This window comes from Trichophyton benhamiae (genome assembly GCF_000151125.1).
Source record: "Trichophyton benhamiae CBS 112371 chromosome Unknown contix00201_1.exp, whole genome shotgun sequence".
NCBI classification, from domain to species: domain Eukaryota; kingdom Fungi; phylum Ascomycota; class Eurotiomycetes; order Onygenales; family Arthrodermataceae; genus Trichophyton; species Trichophyton benhamiae.
In genome coordinates, this window is record NW_003315098.1 from 1 (window position 1) to 17,548 (window position 17,548).

Below are 17,548 nucleotides of genomic sequence, written 5' to 3' on the forward strand. Positions count from 1 at the left end.
GGGATCTCGTTGATATATCCGTTGCCTCCCATAAGCTGGATAGCATCGAGACTGCACTCGGTAGCACGCTCTGCGGCGTACAGGATGGCACCGGCACAGTCCTGTGTCTTCACCTGAGCTCCATCAGGGGAAACGGCAGACTGGTCAACTTGTCGGGCAGTGTTATAGGTGAAAGCTCGAGAGGCAGCAAGTTTGGTGTACATGTCAGCGAGTTTTCCTTGGATGAGCTGGTTGTGCGCAATTGGCATGCCGAATTGGGTACGGGTGTGAGTGTATGGAAGTACGAGGTCGAGACAAGCTTGCATGATACTGGAGAAGTTGATTAGTCTTAACACTCTTTGAATCACCGCGCATATGGAAAAGGTATCTTACCCTAGTGGTCCAGCACTAAGAACAAGACGCTCTAGGTCAAGTCCCTCCATCAGAACCCTAACTCCCTTGTTGAGCTGGCCTAGAACATTGGCGTGTGGGACAAAGACATCCTCAAAGATGAGTTCACCAGTGTTGGATCCACGCATGCCGAGCTTGTCGAGCTTGCGGGCACAGGAGAAACCCTTGAAGTTCTTCTCGACGACGAAGGCGGTGATACCCTTTGAACCAGCATCAGGTTCGGTTTTGGCGTATACGACGATGAAGTCAGCGTCAGGGCCCTTGAGATTCCCGTTAGCCATAAAATTCAATCTTTTGCGGGAGAAGTCCAAAACCTACGTTGGTGATCCACATCTTGGTGCCGTTGAGGACAAATCCGCCATCAACAGCCTTAGCCTTGGTCTTCATGCTCACAACGTCGGAGCCGGCAGAGTGTTCGGACATGGCAAGAGCTCCAATCTTCTCTCCGGAGATAAGACCGGGCAGGAAGCGCTCTTTCTGCTCTGGCGAGCCATTGAGGCAGAGCTGGTTGACACAAAGCTGGGAGTGAGCAGCGTATGAAAGTCCAATGCTTCCTAGGTAATGTTAGAACTTATGCTTAAACATAGTAAACTAATAAATGAACGCTTACCTGAAGCACGGCTAAGTTCTTCCATCACCACGCAGTGTGCCTGATAACCCATCCCGAGACCGCCATATTTTTCCTCTGCAGTGACACCCAAGAAACTTCGTATAACCGTTAGCCGTCAATCGTAATGCATATCGTTGGACAGTGTGGTAAGTAGCTACCCGGCTTCGCCAAACTTCTTCCACATCTCGGGGGGGAACTGGTTCTGCTCGTCGGTTCTGGCAGCGACCTCCTCTGGAATCTCACGCTCTAAACACCGTCAGCACTATCCTCAGCAAGCTAACAACCCCTTACGTTACACATACTGGCAAACTCCCGGACGGTATCCCGAAGCTCGTTCAGCTCATCTTCGGTTGGGGGAGTGAATCCCTGGGGGTGTTTTGTGGAAGCTGCCCGCCATGCGGCAACAGGTACAAACTGCCTCCGGGCGGCCAGGGTAGCTCTGGGGGCAGAACGGCCGAGGAAACGAGGAAGAACCGACGATGCCATGGTGATGAATGCCTTGATAGAGACAGAGATAGAGAAACACGCAGCAAAGACAGAGCAAAGTAGCAACTCTGGCGGCGACGCGGACGAAAGAAAAAAGACGACGAAGTTGCAAGCTGCCTCTTTCGGCGCCTCGGCTGACCTTCCCTTTCGGCCCAGCGGGCGCGGCTTGCGGCGGCAATACCGCCCGGTAACGCCAGTACCGCGCGTGGGGCTCTTTCGGCTAACTTCCCCTTCCAGCTCTATTTTTCCGGCGTCAAAAACGACCCGAAGAGGAAATCTTTTCGACGTCGCGATATCAGAAACGAAAACATCCAGCGAGCGACGCAGAGACGGCGAGGCTGATTATCGCAGAACCTGAGACCTGGAGCTGAGAATGATAGTAGGATAGGCCGTGGACGCTTCAATCTGTTGTTTACACCCTACGTCTCCGTGCAATTGGAGCTTCGTTGACCGATCATGGCTGCTCTCCGCGCCCCCTCTGCCGGGCTGCTGCACAGCATGCGGTGCGCCCTCAACCAGCAGCTCCCTCGACGAGCAGCAATCACACTGAAGCCGGGCTCCAGCTACCGGGTCAGGAGTGTTGCCAGCTTCACGCACGCTCACCAGGCGTCTGCCATCTCTGTGCTGCCCACCACCGTCGATACCTCGTCTGCAGACTTCCAGGAGAATGCTAAGCAGATGGAGGAAGTGCTCAAGAAGATGAGCGACCTGCATACCAAAATCGCCCAGGGAGGATCCCAGAAGGCCCGTGAGAAGCACATTGCACGTGGGAAGATGTTGCCTAGAGACCGAGTGACCGCCCTTATCGACCCGGGCACCTCGTTCCTCGAGCTCTCCCCCCTGGCCGGCCACGAAGTCTACCCCGGTGACGATGTGCCCTCCGGTGGTATTATCACTGGAATTGGTATGGTCGAGGGCGTCAACTGCATGATTGTTGCCAACGACAGCACCGTCAAGGGTGGCACCTACTACCCGATCACCGTCAAGAAGCATCTGCGTGCCCAGGCCATTGCTCAGGAGAACAAGCTACCCTGCATCTACCTTGTTGACTCCGGCGGTGCCAATCTGCCTCACCAGGCCGATGTCTTCCCAGACAAGGAGCACTTCGGCCGTATCTTCTTCAACCAGGCCCGTATGAGCTCCCTCGGCATCCCCCAGATCTCCGTTGTCATGGGCCCATGTACCGCCGGTGGTGCCTACGTTCCCGCCATGAGCGACGAGTCTATCATTGTCGAGAACCAGGGAACCATCTTCCTTGCCGGACCGCCGCTAGTCAAAGCAGCTACCGGTGAGATCGTCTCTGCCGAAGACCTTGGAGGCGGCAAACTACACTCCACCATCTCCGGCGTGACAGACTACCTTGCCGTTGACGACGCCCACGCCCTCACCCTCGCTCGCCGCTCGATATCAAACCTGAACTGGCCCAAGACCACCTCCCCCTTGACGCCCACCTCGACTTCCACCGAACCCATCAAGGAGCCCCTGTACCCAGCCTCCGAGCTGGCCGGGATAATAGGCACCAATCTCCGCCGCCAAGTCGACGCACACGAAATCATCGCCCGTATCGTCGACGGATCTGAATTCTCCGAATTCAAGCGCGACTACGGCACCACCCTCGTCACTGGCTTCGCACGCATCTACGGCACGCAGGTCGGCATCGTAGCTAACAATGGCATCCTCTTCTCTGAGTCCTCGCTCAAGGGCGCACACTTCATCGAGCTGTGCACCCAACGAAACATCCCCTTGCTCTTCCTGCAGAATATCTCTGGTTTCATGGTCGGAGCCGATGCCGAAAAGGGCGGTATTGCGAAGAACGGCGCCAAGCTTGTGACTGCTGTTGCTTGTGCGGATGTCCCCAAGTTCACTGTTGTGTACGGTGCCAGTGCTGGTGCAGGTAATTACGGAATGTGGTATGTGTTACCCCCCCCCCCCCCCTTTTATCATTCTACCTAAGTTAGAAAGAAAAAAAAAAATTGGTCTGAGACACCCTTGAGATTAAAATCGTTATACTAATTTATGTATGCATTTGCAGCGGCCGTGCATACTCACCCCGGTTCCTCTTCATGTGGCCTAATGCAAAGATCGGCGTCATGGGCTCTGAGCAGCTAACTAACGTCATGGCTGCGGTCGGCAAGAGCGTCGACCCCTCGCTGCGTGACCGTATCGACGCCGAGAGTGAGGCTGTCTTCTCGTCTGCTCGTCTCTGGGACGACGGTGTCATTCCTCCGGCCGATACTCGAAAGGTTCTAGGACTATGTCTAGCAGCGTCCGTCGGCGGGCGTTCAGAGGAAGCAAAGACCAAGTTTGGTGTTTTCAGGATGTAAATCTTTGTCATCCAAGCTGGTCTAGTTCCTTAATTTTTATAGCCTCCTTTTTATTCATTTTTGGTAGAAGATACGAAGGGGATCCGCCGGGCAGGAAAATAGAATCATGTACAATTAACTACAGTTGCTCAGAGTGCGGTTTTGAGGTTGAATTTTGCTTGCTTGCTTGCATTCTTGCTTGCTCCATATACATAGCCCAGCATGATAAAAATCTATTCCATAGATAGTAGATATATAAGGGGAAAAAAAAGTTGAAAAGGCATTGTAACGATTTCACATCAGGAGGGGATATCAAGTGAGACGGACAAGCTGGCAGGTAAAAAAAAGAAGTAAAAAAAAAGAAGAAGACAAGGACAGCGTGTATAAGAGCCGGTAATCAATAAGCAGGATGGAGGGAAAAGGAAAATATATATACACAGGATGATGAAAGGAGTCCCGTACTTTTTTTTTTGCCTGTGATGGCTCGCTGGAATGAATGCTTTGCTGGAGTCAAGTCATGATTATATCGTGATAAAAAAAGAAGGTCTTCTCTCTGCTCTTGTTCTCTTCCTTCTTTTTCGTTCTTCCATCTTGACAAGGGGGAAAAAAGGGGGAGTGAGGGAGGGAGGCGCGGAGGTAGGAATAATATCCAAGAAAGCGGGTGTGAAAGGAAATATAACAAAAGGGAAACTTTTCGGAGGGAGTTGGCGGTGGGTTTGTTTATAGAAACAGTAATATGTATATCACGAAATGAAGGGGCGGTGTGTAGTGGAGTGTAGTATGGTAGGAGGATCAGGATCAGGTTGAAAGAAGAGGATGGAGGAAGTAAGTAGATCTTCAGAGATGTAAAAAAGAAAATAGTAGATAGATGAGATATCCAAAAGAAAAGAAAAGAAAAATAAGACAACAAACCAAAGAGCAAACCAGTGATGCGGAAGGGGTATAATTAAGGCGGACAAGACAAAACAAAGGACGGACGGACGAATCACCTGCAGGAAAAATATGGCTGACAAGAGTACGATAAAGGCCAGGCAAATATGGAGCAAACGCACGGAGGAGACAAACGAGGCGGGAGAGAGAGAGGGAGAGAGGGAGAGAGGGAGAGAGGGCGAGAGGGAGAGAGGGAGAGAGGGAGAGATTGAGAGAGAGAGAGAGGCGGTGACGGTCAAAGAATCACACAATCAGTCTTCATCTTCGTCCTCCTCCGATTCCGCCGCTTGTCGGCTGCTCCGCTTGCCTCCTTCTTGCGACTCCCTCCGTAGTCTCTATCTCGGTCTTTATTGGATCGGATATCCTTCCGTATGATCTGCCGACAGAGGTCTATGAAGGCTTCGTCTACGTTCGCTCGTCTTCGTGCGGAAGTCTCGTAGTATGGAGCATTCCCCCACTGCTGGGATAGAGCGAAGGCCCGCGATCGTGAAACGGCGCGGTCTTCCTCGAGATCTGACTTGTTACCGACGATGACTATGGGGACTTTCTCGTCGTCTTTGATACGGATGATCTGTTCGCGGAGTTCTTGTAGTTCATTCAGGGAGGACATGCTTGTTATGGAGAAGACGAGGAGGAAGCCTTCGCCTTGTTTCATGTATAGTTCCCTAGAAAAACGGGTGAGCCTTGTGAGTTGCTGCTGCCGTATAGTAGAAGTAGTCGAGCAACTGGGGGGGTCTCGGGTTTGAAGGGGGGAGGGTCGCGGGTTTAGCTGGGGCTGTTTGAGGAGTGTCTGGGATAGAGTTTCATAGAGATTGAGTTACCTCATGGCGGCTATAGTTCAGCTTGTTAGTCTGGGGATGGCCGGGATAGTCGGGTGTATTGAGGTGGTGAGACTTACTGAACTGTTCTGTTCCAGCTGTATCCAATCTGCAGTCCAACGAGTCAGCAATTGTTGTAGATGCGGGTGAGTATCTAGTCGACACTTTCAGATAACGTACATTTCGAGAAGACATGGCCGTCCCTATATAAAGAATATTAGCGGGTATTCAGTTAGGTGAAAAGGAAAAAGCAGGCTGACACTCACATCTACTGCAAGGACCTTTCTGTAGGAATCTTCGATGGTCGGATCATAGCTCTCAATCCATATATTCTGTACGAACTGAGCTGGACGAGCAGTCAGCGCAAAAAGAAAACACCAAAAAGGGGATTGTATAAACCCGGCCAAGCTCTTACCGGTCAAACAGCTCTTCCCAACACCACCTGTAGGAACAATATGGTAAAATCAGCAAAACGTATTCCCCCCTCCCCGCGTCTCTCCTTATCATCACAGTAAATATGGTATATTGCCAGAGAGAATTGTGAACAAAAACAAAGAACCGGGACAAGAGAGATTCCTACCGGCGCCCAGCACAACGATGTGATATTCCCGCCTGACATGCCGATGACGAAAGTTAGCCATGAAGTTCGCGGGAAAGGCAGAGAAGGTGTGTTTGCGCGGAGAGTCCAGAGAAGCGCGCAGATGCGGCAGAGCCATTCTGGGCCTGGGGAAAAGCAAAGAAAGGGGGCCAGGTAGGAAGGGGGAAAAAAAAATAGGGACACAGCTGGAGGTGGGAGGAGGAAAAGCCAGAGAAGGGAGAGAGGGAGAGAGAAAAGGGAGGAAAAAAAGGGACCATCCATACCGTGGCTGGCTCTTCGATGCCATCTGAAAGGGCAAGCTTCGAGCTGTTTTTAATTAATAGGGACGGACGAGGAAGGGAGGCAGAGGTTTTTTTTTTTTTGTTTTTTTTTTTTTTTTTTTTTCCTTTTCCTGGAGAGGACGCGGCGTGGTGGATCGATGCTAAGGACGAGAGCCGGGGCAAGCAGTAGCTCAGGCGCTTCGACGGACAGGGAAGAAGAAGAAGAGAGCAGGAGAAGGCGTAGAAGGAGGAGAAGAGGCAGAGGCAGAGGGAGATAGCAGGCTGGCTATCTCTCCGTGGCCGGTGTCTTTATTTCCTGTCTCGCCCTGGGGTCGGCCCTGAAGAAGGGGGGGGGGGGAGGGGGGTGGAAGGCCGCAGGAAGGGTTCACCGTAGCACAGCCGCCAGTCACAGCAACGGCGACGGCGACGGCGAGACTGGGCTGGAGACGCTGGGCAGGTGGCAGCAGCAGCAGCAGCAGCAGGTAACTAAGTAAATTCGTAATAGCAGCGATAACGCCGGACGACGAGGCAGAGACAGGCGACCGACGCAGGAGACGGTCGAGCAAGGCCAATTTCCCTCCCCCCGAAACAGCCGGACAGTTTTGGCAGGTCGAGCGGGCAAGGGGGAGCGAGATGCCTGTCGACGGGAGGGAAAAGAAAAGAAAGCGAGCAGCAGACGACGAGGACGACGAGGACGAGGAGGAGGATGAGAGGATAGCAAAGCTGCGAGCTCAGTCGGCCAGAGCAGCGGGAGGGAGGACAGTCGTAGGGAGGCCGCTGGTGGTTGATGCTGGTGGTTAGTTAGTTAGGGATGTTGATGATGCTCGACCATGCGCGTCTGGCGAGCTGCGGCGGCGGACGAGGATCGCGAGGGAGGACGAGCTAGGGCGTTTCAGCGGCGGGACAGCCTGTTCGGTGCCTTGTCGCAGGCTGGCTGGCCGTGTAAGGATCCTGTGTATCTCTCGCGGTGGTCTCGCTGGCGTGTCTGCGTCGTCTGTCGTCTGGGGACAGCGAGAGGAGAGGATGAAAAGAATAACAATAATAATAGGAGAGACGGCGGCGGCTCAGGTCGAGAATTACCTAAGAAGGCTAACTGGAGACGAAGACGATGAAGACGATGAAGACGATGAAGAGGAAGAAGAAGAAGAAGAAGAAGAAGAAGAAGAAGAGAAGACGAAGACGAAGCGATGACGATGGCATCTGATATGTTTTCTTTTCTCCTCGACAGGCCCCCTATCTGCCTGCCTGCCTGGCTGTCTGTCTGTCCGTCTATCGGTCTACCTATCTATGTACAGCAAGCATCTCGCGGCCTCTCTACAGCAGCATCCCACGGCGATCGTCACTCAGCCCTCAACGGCTGCTCCGGCGTCCTCCTCCTGCTGGCGACCACCCACGGTCGAGATCAGGCATCAACCAGCTCGCTACTCACGGCTCGGGGGGGGGATTGGGGGGGGGGATGGGGGGCGCTTCTTCCCTTAGGGCCCAGCACCAGCACCGCCAGCAGCAAGCCAGCAGCAAGCCAGCGCTGCATCATCATAGGGCCAGGGACTCTCTGCCTGCGCTCTCTAGCCTGCCCACCCGTCTTTCCATTACCCCGGCACCGGCTCCCTCCTGTGCGTCGTATTGGTGGCCGCCAGCACGCTATACAAGCCCGCCAGGCTGATCACCCACCGCTAAGCTGTGATGGGTCCCCCAACTGGACGCTGGGCCAACTGTCCGGCGGCGCTGCCATTCAGGGAGCTCGAGCTAGCTAGCTAGCTGGGCCCGGGGAACCCTCGTTGTCGGGGTCGGGGGGCGGAAGACGTTGGTTAGGTCGGGGGGAGGAAGGGCCACCGGGTGAAAAAGAAAAGAAAAGGAGAACCGATGATGAAATGATGAAATGATGAAAGGATGATATGATGAAATGATGATATGATGATGATATATATGTACGTACGGGAGTAAATATATATAAGTAAGTATATATATAAATGGACCGGGCACGAACCATGCAGACCAGTTTGAGACGGGACGCATCTGAGATATAGGTCATGGATGGCCCCAGCTAGTGGTGTGAGCTGCTGCTGCTGCTGCTGTGCTTTTTTAGCCATCGAACCAGTCAGCTCGGACAGGTCGACTCGGTGTTGCCATCTTACTGGATCAGAACTGCGTGCGTTGGTGGGAGAACGAAAATTGAAGCTGTCCAAAGTGGCGCTGCTCCAGCAGTCGGTATCACGATCGACCGACCACGATACACGGGACCGTGTGCTCTCGTACGCCAGTCAATCAGTCAGTCCGTCAGTCACTCAGTCACTCAGTAGTCAAGTCTCAGTAGTCAAGTCTAACTGGCATAGTCCACAAAGCAGGTGTCGTCTGCTGGCCCGTCAAACTGCTCGGTCAGCTTGGCCGGCGCCGTCCGTGTCTGGCTGCTCAGCGCCTTAAAGACATGCGGGAACACCAGCTCGTCCACGTCTCGAGCCCACAGAAAGTCGAGATGCTCGTAGTGTGCTATCTCCGTCGCCGTCGTGTGCGCGGGCAGCTCCTCCAGCATCACGTCGATGTCCACCAGGCTGTCCGACCCGCCGTAGACCAGCACAATCGGCGTCTTGATGTTCTTCGTCGGGAACTTGGCCGGCTTGTAGAAGCGTGACTTGGCCGCGATGCTCAGCTTCGACCCGGCGTTGTCGTCGTACATCTGGAAGCTCTTGTTGCGGATGATCTGGAACCAGTGCACGACCGACTTGGTGCTCGTCGACGAGTACAGGTGCACGTACGCCGCCAGCTTCTGCACCGTGCTGATGTTCTTGCCGCTCCAGTTGAACAGGAACAGCAAGGCTGTGTCGATGATGCGTACAAAGATGGGCGGGTACAGGATCGCCTGCCACATGGCCGTCGAGCTAAGGATGCTCCGTCGTCCAAAGGCAAGAAACATCACGTCCGGAGACGCCTTCACCAACGCGTCCACTACCCCGTTGCTGAGCCCGGCCGGAGACATGGCCGGTGCCAGCGCGATGAACAGGTTGATCCGTCGGTTCAACGTTGGGTGAATCGACAGGGTTGCAAACGCCTGCGCCGTCCCCTGAGAGAACCCAATATACGACAACGACGGCTGGCCCGTCACCGAGAGGATGTAGTCGATGCTGTCCGGGATATCGTGGAACGCAAACTGGTCGATCGAGAAGTCCCAGAACGCGCTGTAGGACGGAGACATCGTCGTCGCCTTCTTCGAGTACTTGTTGCCCCGGTTGTTCCCCAGCCAGACGTCATATCCCAGCTCCACCAGCCGGAAGGGCAGACATCTCTTCTCTTCCGTCAAACACACCCACACCTCGCTGCTCATCAGCAGCCCGTGGTGCAGATACACAACGGGCTTCCGCGACGCCTCGTTGTCCACATCGTTGCTGTTCTCATAGACATGTGTCTCGCCCTTCCGCCATGGCAGCCTATGGAGGCCCAACAGATAGCCGTCTTTCGTCTGCACGACATGCTCCTCCGTCTCGTAGCCGAACAGATCACAGAGCTCTGTAAACTCCGAGGCCTTTGCAACCTCCGCAGATATGCTCTCTTGCTTCGGGCGTCTAGGCTGCGCCGCAGACAGCACATGGAACAGCCTCTTGGACTGTCGATAGCAGAGATTTATAATCGGTTGAGCTGCACTTTGCAGTCAGCAAGGTTCCATCATCATCATAAGACTAAAATGGTGGTGGGTATATAACTATCTCGGTCCAAACTCACGCAGGCAGAGGGTAATGACATGGATGATCCCTTCTAGAAACACCAGTCCCAACGAGATAAAAAGAGCAATATACTCCGTCCTAATCCACCCAGGCAGTCAGCAATCCAGTATCTCGTTTTCTTTTACCCATCTTCGTAACTCCGTCCTGTACTCTCTCTCTTTCTCCTCTTCCCCTGGCTTACCATAGAAGACGCCCAATGAACGGGACGCGTGCCATAGTACCAAAACCACCCGGAAAAACAACAGGGACAGAAGTAGAACCCCCTGGTCTTAGCCCTGGCAAGTCACCATCGATCTCTGCCTGCTTCGTCCTCTCTCCTTCTTCTTCTTCTTTCTCTTCTTCTTCTTCGCCTCGTCGTCTTCGTCTTTTTTATATCTTCAAACTTGCAGCTTTTCGCATGTGAAAAACAAACCTTACGTCATCGAAAGCACGGGGACCTTGCTTAATCAGGAATCACGGGACCTGGCCTCTAACCCAATCAGGATGAAGCTTTTGATATATCGAAAAGAAAAAGCAGCGAAACGAAAGCGACGACGAGGGCGAAGAAGAGACGCCGAAGAGACGCAGAAATAGCTGAGCGGCGCGTTATAGAGACGGGGGGACGAGCACACGACTGCCGCAATGCCGAGCTCGTGTAAAGACCTGCGTACGTTGGACCCGACTCACTCAGTTTGGCTTGTGGCTCGGTCATGAGCGCTTCTCATGGCTGCACCATATGACACACCCCTTCGCATATGACATGACATTGAACGTTGAAACGTTGAAACGTTGAACATTGGAAAACAGCCCCCCCTTGCGGAGCAGATGGGTAGTCCGCTAACACCTGCAACAGGCCAGGCACTGGCCGAATGCCTCCAGGAATCAGACTGTATCATGGTCCAGCGGAACACACCCCAGGAATGTCTGCGTTCCCCAAACCTCGAGCAATTGCCTATCAAATGCCAGCAGCTGAAGAAAGGCCTCAGCGAGTGCAAGTACGGCTCCTCTACCGACCCCCTCTCACACCCTCCCCAATCCGTTACTCAATCGAGGCTAATCATATGCTAGACGAGGAATGGTAGACATGCGCAAACGGTTCCGCGGCAACCAGCCCTTCCATCTCGCCAAGGAGACAGACAGTGTTACCGGCGAGGTCGTCGAGAAGAAGAAACCGGTTCCTCAGCTCTACGCTGGTCGGCCGGCGTACCAGGGTGTCAAGGAGATAAGCGGCGACGAAGTGCAGATGGACCCTGAGAAGACCAGGGGTTTGTAAGAGCCGACCTTGTGATTTGCCGGGTGCTCCGTGTAGGATGCTTTTCTATGTCTAAGTATTTCTGCAGGGTGGGGAGAAGGGAGTTTCTTAGACTTGCATATCTATTTTACTTTGCTCCGAAGCATATAGGGAAACTTGACGAGCATGGGCGTTTTTGATTTTGTTTTTTTTGGGCTATAAATGTACAATATGGAAATGTCTCTATTATCAAGAAACTAGAACTCCGCAGATATGTATAAAAAAACAAATTTTCACGACTCTTGAGGAAAATCATACCGTCACTTTTTTTTCATGTATAATACAAAGTAGCCGGTTCAATCCACTTGCCATGAAGTACATAAAGAGCTGGAAGACCCATTCCCAACGCTGCATTTATTGATATACTGTTTTATTTATCCCATTAGATCTTGCTTTGAATGCCCAATTCTATTGCTCCTTTTTAGAATCGCTGCTTTTCATTGGTGGTGCAGAATACAACCAAACCATCACGAAGGCGAGGAACCCCCCGATGACAGACCAGAGTCCGGCAATCCACACCCATCCACCGCTAATACTCCAGTTGCGTGGCCACTCATCGTGGGCGAAATGGCGGACGGTGACTTCATGTTTCTCTTCAATGTTGGTGATGAATGGTCGCTTGTAGTTGACGCGGAAGGAGAAGATGCCATGCTGGTCAGGAAGGGTGAAGGAGGTTCTGTAAATGGCCGCGTGCTCGGTTCTATCCACGGGTTGCAGGTTAAGACGGTGGAAGGGGGATAGCATGGTGAATTCGAGTTGGATGGCATCTTCTTCTGCGGTCCAGTAGGGTATCCATTGGTCATAGCTGTATTCTGAAAGCTCAATAGTGAATGTCTAACATTGTAACGTTAGTACAAAGTCATCGGACTTAAGCCACAAAAAAGAATTACGTACCACATCGTTTTTGATACGGTAGATAGATGGGTTAAGCTCCTTGGGCCCGGACTCAATGTCACCCTTCTCGTTCAAATGATGTTCAACCCGAGTGACCTTCACCACACCAGTCTCCTGGAAGGTCCAGGCGGTAAGCTGTTGGGCAAACTGCTTGTTGGCTGTCTCAACTTTCTCGCCCTTAGGCGCTTGCACCTTGGCATTGAACCACTCATCTTTCAAACTATCAACTGATCCAAGGACTGTGACTCTCGCCGAATTCCTTGCCTGCATAGCAGTGGCCAGAGCAAGCTGCGAGCCAGTTGGAAGCTTCTGGTCGATTGACTGGTCGTCATCTCTCTTGTCATAGCTATAAGCTGTCGCGGGGGCTCGGATGATAGGAGCTAGTAGGGGGCTGTTGTTCCCCAGAGACTGTCCAGCAACATTTGGGAGGGCGAGGATGCCCTCTCCGTTGAAGAAGGGCTTGGTATCGGGACGTAGCCTCTCCGGTCGTGGTAGAAGGAGGACATTGTGTTTCTCCGCGGAAGAAATGGTATCATAGTTGAAGTGGTCGACAACAATCGGGGCTCTGTCCGGGGAGAGATGTATGTCGAGTTCGAGGAGAAGAGAGCTGACTCCGTTGGGCGTTGGAGCACCACCCGACAGTGCAACTAGAATGTTTCCATTGTCGTTGACAAAGTCTAGCAGTGCCTTTGGCGTCAAAGAAGGTCCCAGGCCTATATACTCGCATTAGCATGATGCCACCTGTACCCATGCCACATGCCCACGGAGTTGCCATGCTGCACCTTTAGATTTTGGCGGGAGAAGTATGAGATGGTCGTAAGCCCTGGCTCCAAGGTGGTAGAGCGAGAGCTTCGTGTTCTTTGGAGACTCGAATGTAAGTTTGTATCCTCGACCTAGCAAGACGCATGCCTGTTAGCCATACCGCAGCCTGCAATAGACGAGAAGCAGGGTTACATCTTTAATATGCAACAGAAAGACTAACTTTCTAGGTCTGCCCAGAAGGTCGAAAATAGATCTCGTTCAGTCTCGTCTTCCTGGACAACGAGCAGCCTGTTTCCAGTACTGCTCACGGCGTACACTGCTGCGCTGTAGATACTCAGGCATAGAAAGGTAAGCAGCCACTTCATCGTGGAGCTTGGCTGGCGGTGCTGTGGTGGATCAAGAGGGGATGCGAATTGGTTGCTTTCGGAGGCAGGCAATGGCAAAAAAACAGCTTTCAACAAAGACCTTTATGCGACGATAGCCTGAGTATCATCGCGATCCCCGTATTGTTGGTGGTGAGAGCTGCTCCTGGGCGCATTCAAACAATTAGTTGTAGTGCTGTTGGTCGTTCGTTAAGATTCGCAGTCTAAAGAGACCAGCGTGTTAATCAGCGGCGGACCGTGCCAAGACCAGGACGAAGCGCAGGCCAACCACAAACAGCGAAAAGCAACATCAGAAAAGCAGAACCAAGATCAGGCACCGGAACAAAAACACCATTTGGACGCCGACAGATAGCTCGATAGACGCCCTCGTTGCGCTGACGGCCAATTCGACGAACGAGATTCTCCGTTCTACCTGTCAATTGGGACATCTTCCCGCCACCTGAACCGACTCAACTCTCTTTCCGCTGTCCAACAAACCGTTCACGATGTCGAGACCCTTCTTCTTCTCCCAGCCATTCCGCTACATGCGATGGGCTTCCTACGAGAAACCAGCTATCTTCTATTCTATCGTTCTCGGCTCTCTCGGCCCTGTAGCGCTCTTCACTCTTCCCCCAATCAGGCGGTACTTCGGCGACGTTGACCCCGCGGAAATTCCTTTCTCATATCCAGGTATGCCTCCAGTTCCTCTATATCTGGCGAGATTTATTGCTGACCTATTACCCTCCTTTTCCTGCTGATAGTCCCTGCTGGCCCAAGAAAGATACCTCAAGGATACGATGACGAGTAGATGTGGATGGAAGAAGGCCAAAATATAGATTCCTTTGGCGGCTTGAGTTGCGAATTACCCACATTATTTCAGATCATTTCTACTCGCATGTTTCGATATCATCACCCCAGCACGGCTATAATATCGAATAAAAATTAACGTTGATGGTCGTGGATCAGGCCCACGGATATCGCTGAGTCGAATGGCAGTATAACCGTATGGAGGGCAAAATACTGGTACCAACCGCATGACAACAACCGCGCTCCTTTTTACGCCATCTTTTTTTTTTTTTTTTTTTTTTCACTACTTCTGTACATATATGTCATATTAGCGGCCATTCAATTGGTTCTTCGGTTCCATTCCATGCTCTCCCGGCACAATTGATATTTATGAGGCAGCATTAAATGGTTACTCGGATTAATTCGGATATGAGCACTTGCATATCTACACGTTCTCAATAAAGGGATGAATGATTTAAAGTGAAGATGAGAAATGTTAATGGGCCACTCAGATGAAAAATATGTATTAAACGCCCCCCGATGCAACTATCTAGAATAGAAAGGATAATCATGACCACACGATCTTTTATTCCTTTGCACAACGGCGGCGATGTAAAAGACCAAAAGGCTCCGGAATACGAAATAATCTCACCATCGAAAGGACGAGAACAGTTTATCGGGAAGAAAGCTATCAAAGGGGTATGGTATGTATGTAAGCATGTAGCCCGGCATTGTGCATTGCGTAAGGATGACGTTTGTAGTTCGAGGTGAGCGGAAACGACGGAAAGGTCCAATTATTGAGTATTCACCAGACAGTATCGAACAGGTAAAGTAGCAAGTTAAACGAAAGAGTATATCGAGGAAAAGGTAAAAAAAAAAAGGGGGGAATCCTAATGCATCCATCGAGAACGCGCCCAGCTGTACATTCAACATTGGCATGGAAGTTTGGAAGACGTGAGTGAGACCTATAAAGGAGAAATTGTCGCAAGAATAAAGAGACACGATTGTGCAAAATGGTTTCAAAACAGCCTGCCCAGTTTTACGAGTAACGTCCTTGGTGGAACTGAAACGATAGAAAAGATAACATGAATGGGGGTTGAGGAGAGAGTAGGTAAATTCAGAAGAGGAGAATAACGGCCTTGATGTGAATTCCAGCGTGGCTCTGAATTGATTCCATGGGATATTGAAGCATCAGTGGGCTCGTTGCAGTATGAAAATATAAACGCTTGATTTCAAATGAAATCGATCAAGTATCCATCCATGCTTAGAGTAGCATATTCCTGCGGCAGGAGTGGGCTCCGCAATAGGGGAGTCCCGATATCATCATTCATTCATTCGTTCACTCATTTGTAGTCCAGATAAAACAAAACACATCCAAAATCCAGCCACTGTAGTTGAGTGGGGAATAAGATCGACTATATGGGGTTGATTATCCACATGCCAGGGAGAATTGCCCGGAGACGTAATGTGAAATAAAGGGGGTAGCCGAAGGGGTTGGTTCAAACAAATGTGAAAAGAATACATGTCCTAGAAGAAAGGGGAGATATTCTGGTGCTATGCATTTAATGACGAGGGGCAGGATTCCTAGGGTGTCCTCGGTCTGGCTGACGGTCCTGGTAGGCAGATTCCACTGGATATCCGGTCTCCATTATCCTGGGATCTGGTCCGGTTGATGGAGGGTATGGAGATGTAGACTGGCCAACAGGAGAATAATCACGGTCATTCTCATATCCTTGTCCAGAGTAGCGGGGTTGGGATATTCCTCCAGGGTAGGCGTAGGCACCTTGACTATGGATATATGATTGCTCAGCCGTTGTTACAGGTGGAGTGGACTGGGTTGAGTAGGGTGGTCCACCACTGGGGACGTAAGAGCTACCCTCTTGCGGGTATCCAGGCTGGGTACCGTAGTCTTGGTAGCTTGGCTGGGGCTGATGGGCAGGGTATGGTTGGGTAGGTGGGTAAGTAGAATATGATGGTTGTTGTGGTTGCTGTGGACGTGAGGACGAGTATGCTACTGGTGGTCGGGGTCGGACAGAAGAGGAGTCATAGTTTGCTGGTGACCTGTTAGGTACTGGTGGGGTATTATAAGTATCATAGTAGGTACCTCTAGGCTGTCCACCTTCTTGTCTGCTACGGACTTCGACGTCCCATCGCCTAGAATCTGCTTTCAGATCTGCAATCATTTCCTGTTTCAATCACGTGGTTAGAAGGGCGATTATCAGTAAAACCATAGAGAAGATCACCTACAGTCGTCAAATTTCGGTAAGCACGAATGAAATACCCCGGACGTCCCTATTCATTTAGTCAGTAACTTCAGTCCTGGGTCCAGACGGAAAGATTGTAAAAGGATATCTCAGGAAGGGGAAAAAAAAAAATTAAATAAAGGAAGAAAAGAGGGGGGGAAGAGAGAGTCCGACCTGGTGAGTTCCAGGCCTCACGAGGGCATCCCGTCCAAGATAACGGCAAATATCTGCTTGGATGACCTCACGGCTGATACCATCTTGATCGATAAAATATTCATTGAGTCGAGTCTGAGGCTCCGGATCATCATATCTTATGGGTTGTCGCTGTGCCATTTTTATTTCCAAGGTACAGAAACAGAGATGAGAAAGAAATAGAAACTAAAAACCCAGGTTTTCACGGCTTGAAGGAGAGAGATGAAGGAGTCCTAGTCCAGATGGAAGAATGTACAGATATCCCAAGTTTATGTCTCCGGAAAATTGAAGCAGGCCGAAGACGGGCGTATCTGGAAGAGGTATAATGTTTCCTGGTGCTTTAACAAAAGGGGGATCCAGGGCAGAGCAAGACAAAAGTGGAACAGCTGTGAAAGGAAAAGAAACCTCTGGGAAGAGAAAAAAAAAAGCAGCAAATCGTTAAAAAAAAAAAAAATAATGAAAAAGTCAAGTGACACAGGGAGAAAATCCTAGAGGGCTGATAGATGCATATATGTCCTTTGGGTTAGGTGAGTTCTCAGGCAGAAAGATACGAGGTTCTCAGCGTTCTTTTGGCGCCTGAAAGTGAGGACTCCTTTTGCGATCTTCTTTTTTTTGTTTTTGTTTAGTGTATGTTTCTTTTTTTTTTCTTTGATTCTGCAGTATCTTCCCTAAGAGAGGAATATAGATGTGTGTGTAAGAGTGTATGTGTAAACCTGGATGCAGGGGGAGGTGTTTCCTTGGGAACGGATCCAAATGGCGGATGTAACAGTCCTCTTTTGGGGTCCAAAAAATAATAATATACCCACAACAATACCAGAAGCCGTGTGCAACTGCTCCTCAAAAGGTATGGTGATGTAGTAGTATTGGAAGTAGATATTGTGTCTATGGCTGAAACAGAAGTAATCCCAGATGGAGAGTGGCCGGGGGA

The 17,548-nt window shown here is 51.1% G+C and overlaps 8 protein-coding genes across 8 annotated transcripts; 3 read left to right on the forward strand and 5 right to left on the reverse strand.

Annotated features, from left to right (window-relative positions):
* Positions 1-113: 113 nt before the first annotated feature.
* Positions 114-1,486, reverse strand: ARB_00734 (thermophilic desulfurizing enzyme family protein; the record flags this gene model as incomplete). The annotated part of the gene is made up of 6 exons (XM_003012806.1): positions 114-309; positions 373-650; positions 709-944; positions 1,001-1,095; positions 1,159-1,246; positions 1,303-1,486. Coding segments are annotated over 6 exons (1,077 nt in total), but the record flags the coding sequence as incomplete, so codon positions are not given.
* A 456-nt stretch (positions 1,487-1,942) lies between these two features.
* ARB_00735 (uncharacterized protein) lies at positions 1,943-3,810 on the forward strand (the record flags this gene model as incomplete). The annotated part of the gene is made up of 2 exons (XM_003012807.1): positions 1,943-3,396; positions 3,519-3,810. 2 exons carry the CDS (start codon positions 1,943-1,945, stop codon positions 3,808-3,810), a joined length of 1,746 nt encoding a protein of 581 aa, XP_003012853.1.
* Positions 3,811-4,532: 722 nt separating this feature from the next.
* Positions 4,533-5,374, reverse strand: ARB_00736 (uncharacterized protein; the record flags this gene model as incomplete). Its single annotated transcript, XM_003012808.1, has 2 exons — positions 4,533-4,795; positions 4,969-5,374. 2 exons carry the CDS (start codon positions 5,372-5,374, stop codon positions 4,533-4,535), a joined length of 669 nt encoding a protein of 222 aa, XP_003012854.1.
* Positions 5,375-6,176: 802 nt separating this feature from the next.
* On the forward strand, positions 6,177-7,586 carry ARB_00737 (uncharacterized protein; the record flags this gene model as incomplete). Its single annotated transcript, XM_003012809.1, has 6 exons — positions 6,177-6,203; positions 6,313-6,483; positions 6,591-6,698; positions 6,808-6,877; positions 6,901-7,191; positions 7,303-7,586. 6 exons carry the CDS (start codon positions 6,177-6,179, stop codon positions 7,584-7,586), a joined length of 951 nt encoding a protein of 316 aa, XP_003012855.1.
* Positions 7,587-8,715: 1,129 nt separating this feature from the next.
* On the reverse strand, positions 8,716-10,533 carry ARB_00738 (ab-hydrolase associated lipase, putative; the record flags this gene model as incomplete). Its single annotated transcript, XM_003012810.1, has 4 exons — positions 8,716-10,025; positions 10,110-10,189; positions 10,293-10,475; positions 10,529-10,533. The coding sequence occupies 4 exons, from the start codon at positions 10,531-10,533 to the stop codon at positions 8,716-8,718; spliced, it is 1,578 nt and encodes a 525-aa protein (XP_003012856.1).
* A 632-nt stretch (positions 10,534-11,165) lies between these two features.
* ARB_00739 (uncharacterized protein) lies at positions 11,166-11,363 on the forward strand (the record flags this gene model as incomplete). Its single annotated transcript, XM_003012811.1, has 1 exon — positions 11,166-11,363. One exon carries the CDS (start codon positions 11,166-11,168, stop codon positions 11,361-11,363), a length of 198 nt encoding a protein of 65 aa, XP_003012857.1.
* A 426-nt stretch (positions 11,364-11,789) lies between these two features.
* On the reverse strand, positions 11,790-13,402 carry ARB_00740 (uncharacterized protein; the record flags this gene model as incomplete). Its single annotated transcript, XM_003012812.1, has 4 exons — positions 11,790-12,215; positions 12,276-12,988; positions 13,040-13,168; positions 13,258-13,402. 4 exons carry the CDS (start codon positions 13,400-13,402, stop codon positions 11,790-11,792), a joined length of 1,413 nt encoding a protein of 470 aa, XP_003012858.1.
* A 2,345-nt stretch (positions 13,403-15,747) lies between these two features.
* On the reverse strand, positions 15,748-16,368 carry ARB_00741 (transcription factor RfeG, putative; the record flags this gene model as incomplete). The annotated part of the gene is made up of 1 exon (XM_003012813.1): positions 15,748-16,368. One exon carries the CDS (start codon positions 16,366-16,368, stop codon positions 15,748-15,750), a length of 621 nt encoding a protein of 206 aa, XP_003012859.1.
* Positions 16,369-17,548: the final 1,180 nt, after the last annotated feature.